The following is a 7,813-nucleotide window of genomic DNA, read 5'->3' as shown; positions in this document are numbered from 1 at the left end:
CAAGGGCTCCACTCAGGCAGCTCAAGTGAATCTGCCAGTGTCCTGTGGCTGTGGTAACTGCTCAAAGGCACTCTCGAAGATGCAAGATGCCAGAGCACCGTCATGGCCACTCTGCAGCAGACCTGGACAAGTCAGTGATGATTGAAGGGGCTGAATAGATCCAATCCACAAGCATCAAAGGAGCACACAGGTCAGGAGAGAAGTAAGGCAACAGACTCTTTATTTAATGTGGTTTAAAATACATCAAAATCAAGTCCCTGGCTGTTGTGAATACCAAAAGGAGACAAAAAGCTGCCAGTGCAGCTTCAAACAAGTCTGAGTGGCCGGGCTGGGCCATAAGGAAAGCAGTTACAGGAACAGAAGGCAGCCCCCTCCCCCCAGGAAGGGCAAGAGGAGCAGGTGCCTGGCTGTCCCTGGGGTGACCACCTCTGTGCTGTGCAAGGTGGGTGGGCTGTGGCGGCAGCTGGAGAATCAGCTCAGCAGGCCTTGGCCCTCCCCCGTGGACACCAGGCAGCTCCACTGGCCTCCGGGTCAGCCCTCAGGGCCGCCATGATGGGGTGGAGGAGGGTTAAATAACCGTCTTTACAGAAATAACATTCTCCTACAGAAAGTGCCTGAGCTCAGCCCATGGTCCAAAAATCTCATGGAAAACAAAAAACAAATAAAAAAAAAAAAAGTGCTGCTGACACCTCTCAGAATCTGGTGGACATGAAGCTCTTGGCTGGACAAGGCCCTGAAAACAACTTATTGTTAGCAGAGCAAGACTCTGAGCTTCACTTGCTGTGGTCCCCTGGAGGAAAAGCTAGCAATCTAAGAAACCAACACAGCTCTTGGTCCTAAAACTGAGGTCACAAGTGTGGGACCCACCCGGGTGAGGAAGGCAATGGCCTTCACTCATGGATAGGCACCTCCCCTGCATCTGGCCCAGGACCTGGGCTACTTTGGAAAGCAGAAGCAGAGCAGCTGTAGTGATTGGTTATGATTTGGTCAATGAATAGGAAGAAAAAGGTAGGGACTCCCATCTGCAGACTGGCCTGAAGATCTAGACATGGATGGAGCTGTGAGCAAAGGCTGCACCTTGTCTGGTGTCCACATTCCTGACCTGGGAAACCCAGCTGGGGCCACCTGCTCATTGTGGCCTCCCACACCCACCACACTGGGATCCAGCAGCTCCAGTCCCTCTACAAGCTGTAAGAGGTAGCTGAAGTGAGTCAGGCAATGATGTGGGGCCACTGTAGGCCTTTTCCCTCTCTTCAAGGGGCAAGGTGCATACCTCTGCCTCTTCTCTGCACCTCTCTCGCCTAGCAAACACTCTGTGGGGTTGGCAGCACTTGTACCAGCTAAGCCAGGCACAGGGGCTGGGGTAAGGAAAAGGCCCTACTGGGGCAGGAAGAGGCAAGGACTACTCCAGACACAGGGATTCAAAAGGGAAGAAAAAGATCTTGGGAAACACTTCACAGGACAGCAGTATCTCAGCCAGGGATGGCAAAGAGATCTCAACGCTCACACAGCTGCTTGAGGGCACCTAGATGCGAACTAAGGATACACCAGAGGATAGTGGACAACTCTGATGCAGAACAGTGGTACCTGCCCTGGGGCAGGAGGAGAAATGATGTGCCATTCATTTGCCATCTCTGGTCTCAGTCATACATGATTCAGTACTTAACATTCTTTATGAACCAATTTATCTGAGAGATTTAAGGGCTGAAAGAGTGGGCTGGGTAGGGAAGATGAAGGACCAGAGGACAATGAACTAGCTTCAAAGAAAAACAGCAAGAAGCAAAGCCCTAACCTCCTATCCATCTTGGTGTGTGACTCATTCTATTGTCCCAGAAAACTGCTTTGCATAAAGACTGGCTAATACCCTGGCAAGTTTGCAACAGCAGAACATTCAGCATATAAATGGCTCTACGCAGTACATAGTTAGGTACAGGGGTGGGGGGAGAATAGGACACAGAAACAACCGTCTACAGCTATTTTATGGATTTCTAGGGCCCAGTCAATAGTTCAATTTCATTTCTTACCTGTCAGACAATAGCTACGGGCTCCCACACAGAAGTGGAATCGCCAAGGACAGGCAGGGAGGTGCCAGGAAATGGAATCAGGACAAATCTTGAGGACTGTACATGTCGGGGTGGGGGCAGGAAACACAAAAACCCATGAAGCCAAGGAGGCAGCTGGACTTGGGGCCCAGCAACTGCTGCATGGAGACAGTGCTGATGGGAACTGGGGGTGGCCTCTCAGGACGGAAACCCACAGGTAAGCTTGTGGCAAAGCCATCAGAAGCCCTTTCCTTTCTCTTACAACGAACAACCTGATCTCACCACACAGGAAACCTCAGCACCAAGATGGCAAAGGAGCCAAGTGGGGTGGTGAAGGGGGTGGGGCACTGGAGGCCAGGCACCCAGGCGCCACTGCCACAGCACCCCTCTTCCTCAGAGGATCCTCAATACAAACACTGTCATGTGCAAAAAAAAAAAAAAAAAAAAAATAGAAAAAAACACCTTCAGAAAGAATCCTTTGGGTGATCTCTTGTCAATCATTTGTGCAGGCTAGAGAGGCACCTGTGAATGATAAGGCTACTGAGAAGCATCGTTGGCCTGGTCCTGGCACTACCAAAGAGCAGGGGAAGCAATGCCCAACGGGCTCCCGACCAGTGCATCATCCCACATAAAAACATTCTCTAAGTCCCTTGTCCTAGGCAGGAAATCACCAGCTCCAAGCGCACTGCCAGGGCTCTGCCTGGGGACACATTTTCCAGGTCTAGAGAAGCAAAGGAGCCTCCAGAGCAGCTAGGAGAGCCTGAGCTGCTCAAGCAAGCCCTGCTCACAAGAGAAATGCAGTTAAGACCCGGGTGTATCACTTGTCTTGAGCTCTGAAGGGCTGGGAGGGGTCTGAGCCTCAAATCAGGCAGAGAAATGCTTAAGTCACTTGTTCTGCCAACTCACCGTGAAGGCAGCTACAGATGACAGCCCTCTCAAGACTCTTCAGCTCACAGAGGAGCCACTGACTTCATCTGTACACACCCCCACTCCCAATGCAAAGCCCACTGTACACTTACAGGGGTAAATGCATGAGGCCTTGCAAAATGCCGTATGTACGTAAAACTGACCCACAAAATCCAAAATTGCAAGTGTCAGATGTCAGCCAGATCAGAACATCCTGGCTTCACCAATGGGCTGCTCAGCATGGGAGCCTTTTATGGGCCAGGCCTGGCTGGGCTGCTGCTCCCTTCCCAGCATGCCCCAGCACCAGGCTCTCTAGGCCCTGGCGGAGGTGGGCTCTTGAGGCCCAGTCTGGCCTGATGCTTCTGTGCTTGGTGCTCCTGGGTAGCAAGGCGCTTCTGTGACCCTGGGGGAGCTGGGTGCTTGAGCCCCAGGCCCCTCTGGCCTCCTCTCAGGGCCACTGTCAGTGAGGGAGCCCTGGCCACCAGCAGTCAGGTCCTGTACCCTCTTGTTCAGGTCATTGCGCTCTGTCTGCAGCGCCCGGCACAGCTTCTCCAGCCGTTGGATTTTTACCTGCAGGCCCTCCAGCTCTTTATCCCGGACTGTTTTCTAGAGAGAGAAATGAGACCTTCAGGGCCATACCCCATCAACCCCCCACTTACCATCACTACTTGGTGGCAAACACTTTAACAAGGCTGGGAGCAAGCAGACCAGAGTCCAAAGCTGGCCCCCTCTAGGAAACGGCCCTGGCTGAAGCCATGACTGGGCTCTCAGGTGGGGCAGTGTGGTGCAAAATGGCTTGGAGATAAGGTATTCCTTTATTTATCTACCACATGACCTTGGCAAAGGACTTGGCTTTTAAGCCTGTCTCATCTGTAAAACAGGACTACTAATGCCATCCTCAGATCTCAAAAGGTTCAATGAACCACATACCTAAAACATGCAGCAAGGTATGGTTTGCAGTCTGCTCCATCAGTGTTAGGTCCTTTCTTCTACATTACAAGCCATGAAATCACAAATTACCTGGGCTGCTTTACATGTAAACCAGGAACATCACTGGCACCCGTTTTTTCTGCTCCTTTATTCCTTTCTTCCATTTGCTCCCTTGACTCCCACTGGAGAACTACCCCTGGGCTTATCACCTCCCCTAGGGAGACAGCATTAACTCTGGACTTGGACAATGTGTGCAAATCTCACCTCTACCTCATGCTAGCTGTGTCACTGATGGGTAGAACATACAGGAAAGGGCCTGATACGTGCTAAGTGCACACCCCCACCCTGGCTGCATATCACAGACAGCCCACCTCCTCAGCCATTTCAAGCAGGGCCTTGTTGCTGCTCTCCCACCGGGACCGGTACATGGTGGTTTCTTTCTCCAGCTTCTTGATCTTCTTAGTCATCTAGGTTATGTGACAGACAGAAGGAAATGGTCAGAGCCAGGCTCTCTCTGTGCACCTGTTTCTCCAAAATAGGGACTGATCGATCCCAAGGGGCAAGGTATTACAGGGTATAGTAAATGCCCTCTGTGCCACCTCACCACCAGGAAGTCACAGGTGTCCACCACCAGTAACAAGAAATGGTAAGGGGCCGGGCACGGTAGCTCACATCTGTAATCCCAGCACTTTGGGAGGTTGAGATGGGCGGATCACTTGAGGCCAGGAATTAGAGACTAGCCTGGCCAACATGCTGAAACCCCATCTCTAGTAAAACACACATACACACACACTCTAGCCAGGCATGGTGGCACACGCCTGTAATCCCAGCTACTCAGAAGGCTGAGGCAAGAGAATCACTTGAACCCAGGAGGGTGGAGGCTGCAGTTAGCCAAGATCATGCCACTGAACTCCAGCCTGGGCAACAGAGAGACACTCCATCTCAAAAAAAAAAAAAAAAAAAAAAAAAAAAGAACTCAGACTGCTCCATTTCCTGTTCCATTTCCTAGGACAACCTTCAGGGTATACATACCACTGATACTGCCTCAAGAGGAAAGGCTGTGACCCCACCCCTTGAGGGTTCGCAAGGGAAGCCCCACCCTTGAGATACTCCAGATGGGAACTTCCTGAAGGCAGGCCCAACCATTCTGAATGAAGCAGTTTATGCCCCAGCAGCCAAGCCTGGCCTGGCCCACTGTTACCTTTTCCATCTCCTGCTTGAATGTGGTGAATACCTCGCTGCTTTTGGAAAGCGTGTTCTGGAACTCCTCAAACTTCTCTGTGTATAGGGCAAGCTGGTGGAGAAAGTAGCCCACAGATGACACTGGGTTTCTCTGGAAGGCACTCTGGTCAACACACTCAGACCTGTCCTTGACTCTCTGAGCCAATAATTCTACTGAGATACTATTTTTCCTTAAAATAAAGCAAAGATGTATATTTGGAAGGATGTAATCCAAAATGCTAAGCCTGGAAAGTAGATTTAGGGTGACTTTTATTTTCCTTTATGTTGATTTTCAAATTCTTCTGTTCTCACCTCCTCAAAAGCAATACAACATTTCTGAGCTACAAATGAAGTCCTCTAAGCTCACCCAACTACCTGGTCACCACCACATAGGTACTGTGCAGGTCCAAAGAGAACAAAGGATCAACTAAGGTCTCAGAGCAGCCAGCACAGAACCAGTCCTGGAATGAGGGTCCCCGTTCATTCCCTGCAGGATGGGGCCCAGTGAGGGGAACTTGAAAGGCACAGGGTCAGGTTATACACTCTCACCTGCTGCTTCAGGTGGGTCTCCTGCTGCTTCATCAGCTCACACATCCTCTGGGACTCTACTGCCTCTTTCAGGAGCTATTTCCAAGACAGAATCCCAGATCCTGTCAGAAGCCCCCAGGGGCTGTGTTTGGTTTTTAGCCACAAGCATCAGACCCACTGAGGCTTCCTGCTATCAGACTGGTACTCAAGGAATCTGTGCCTGGTCTGGGCAGACGACAAATCCCATACAACCCGGCTATAAGCTGAGCGAGAGCCCAACCTACCTCCTCCCACACCCATACCCCAACCCTGGGGCCTGAGCCTCACAAAATCCTTCTCCCGCTGGTGCCGCTCTTCTGCCTCCTTTAGCATCTCCTGGGCCTGCTGAAGTTTGGCGTCCACCAGCTGCTGTTGCAGGTCCTTGTGTTTGAAGACTTTGTCGATATGCTGCAGCAAAGATGGTGGGAGTCAGCTTGTCAGAAGCTCCCTTTCTCAGGATGGCCCCACAGGCACAGACCACGGCACTCTGCCCCCATCTTAGGGCCCATGTTGTGTGGTACATATGGGAGTCAGTTTATCAGATTGAGCCCCCCCAATCTCAATCTGATAAGCTGACTCCCATGTGTACCACACAACATGGGCCCCAAGTCTCTGGAAGGTCAGCTTTCCAACCTCACCCTGTTTCTCTCCCAGTGAGTCAGACCTTGGTAACACATGGGTCTGTGGATGGAATCTGTCCCCAAAAAGCCAAGTAATAAACACACTCAAATCTCTGGTCCCCGGACTAATCACCTATGGGGCTACGAGCCCTCACTTTTGTGGTATCTGATTCACTTATAAATGGGAAGAATATGGCCGGGCGTGGTGGCTCATGCCTGTAATCCAAGCACTTTGGAGGCCAAGGCGGGTGGATCACCTGAGGTCGGGAGTTCAAGACCAGCCCGACCAACATGGCGAAACTCCATCTTAAAATAAATAAATAAATAATAAATGGGAAGAGTGGGCAAAAACAATGCCTCTAAGAACACAACAGCCTAGCTCAGCTGGTAAAGACCTGTTATATCTAGGCAAAGACTAGACGTGTGCATCCCAAGGAATGGCTGTCCCGCCTACTAGGGAAGTGCTGGGGACCCGTGCCAGGCAAGAGAGAGCAGGGATGGAAAGAAGGTGAAAGACTCAGGTGCTATTTCAAAGGTAAAATCAACTGGACTTGCTGAAATAAGACAAAATAACTCCATTTTCTGGATGGAGAAGGGAAAGTGCCTAGAAGATAAGTCCAGTTTGAGTATGATGAAGTGCCTGTGTCTGTCTGGGAGGGCTGTAAAGAAGCAGCAGCAGGGCCTGGTAGTTCTGCACCTCCTTCTCCACAGGCAGTACTAAGTCTTTTTTTGCTCTGCAGGGAGAGAAAGCGAGTATTCAGATTCTTGAAGTTGGTGTCTCACTACAGCAGTCCAGGAAGCCTCTATGTCTCAGTGCTAAGGGATAAGAACCAAACCAACTCCCCTCAAACCAAACAAGCAGCCTTGTTCCCAGAGGATGAAGTATGGCAAGGAAACAGGTGGGTCAGGGGAGTGCCCTCTTGGTCCTGCACACCTGTTCATCACATTGGCCTATGACCGTAACAGGGCAGATCTTGTCTGTCTCACCCACTGCTGTATCTCCAGGGCTAGGAAAGGGCCTAATCCAGACCAGGTCCTCTGTCAGTCCTGTAAGGGGGCTGCAGGTCTCCCTTCTCATGATGAGAACGTGCCCTGAACACCCAGTTGACTGGCATGGGGGACCCAAAGATTCAAGTGCCTGGGGTGGAAGCCAATGCAGTCACAAAGGCAGTGACATCCTGCCTTTTTTTTTTTTTTTTTTTTTTTGGGAAAGAGTCTTGCTGTGTCACCCAGGCCAGAGTGCAGTAGCACAATCTCAGCTCACTGCAACTTCCATCTCCTGGGTTCAAGCAATTCTCCTGCCTCAGCCTCCCAGGTAGTTCGGACTACAGGCGTGCCACACCATGCCTGGCTAATATTTTTGTATTTTTAGTAGAGACAGGGTTTCATCATGTTGGCCAAGCTGGTACTGAACTCCTGACCTCAGGTAATCTGCTCGCCGCAGCCTCTCAAAGTGCTGGGATTACAGGTGTGAGCCACCACGCCCGGCCTGACATCCTGCCCTTTTTTTTTTTTTTTTTTTTGAGA

At 50.9% G+C, this 7,813-nt stretch overlaps 1 protein-coding gene across 4 annotated transcripts in view; it reads right to left on the bottom strand.

Moving 5' to 3' along the window:
- Positions 1–203: 203 nt before the first annotated feature.
- The window catches only part of TXLNA (taxilin alpha), a 19,478-nt gene continuing 11,868 nt past the window's right edge, over positions 204–7,813 (bottom strand). For 3 of the 4 annotated variants that reach the window (XM_032246735.1, XM_032246737.1, XM_032246736.1), the window contains 5 exons: positions 5,955–6,074; positions 5,649–5,723; positions 5,080–5,172; positions 4,250–4,345; positions 204–3,554 (listed from right to left, as the gene is read on the bottom strand). In XM_032246735.1, the coding sequence (XP_032102626.1) occupies positions 3,261–3,554; positions 4,250–4,345; positions 5,080–5,172; positions 5,649–5,723; positions 5,955–6,074 (678 nt within the window). In that variant the 3' untranslated portion in view covers positions 204–3,260. The remainder of the gene's footprint in view (positions 3,555–4,249; positions 4,346–5,079; positions 5,173–5,648; positions 5,724–5,954; positions 6,075–7,813) is intronic. The other variant, XM_032246739.1, reaches the window with a different exon arrangement.

This window comes from Sapajus apella, unplaced genomic scaffold (assembly GCF_009761245.1).
Source record: "Sapajus apella isolate SASKATOON/1434 unplaced genomic scaffold, GSC_monkey_1.0 scaffold62, whole genome shotgun sequence".
Classification (NCBI taxonomy): Eukaryota; Metazoa; Chordata; class Mammalia; order Primates; family Cebidae; genus Sapajus; species Sapajus apella.
This window is presented reverse-complemented; position numbering and strand designations above follow the sequence as displayed.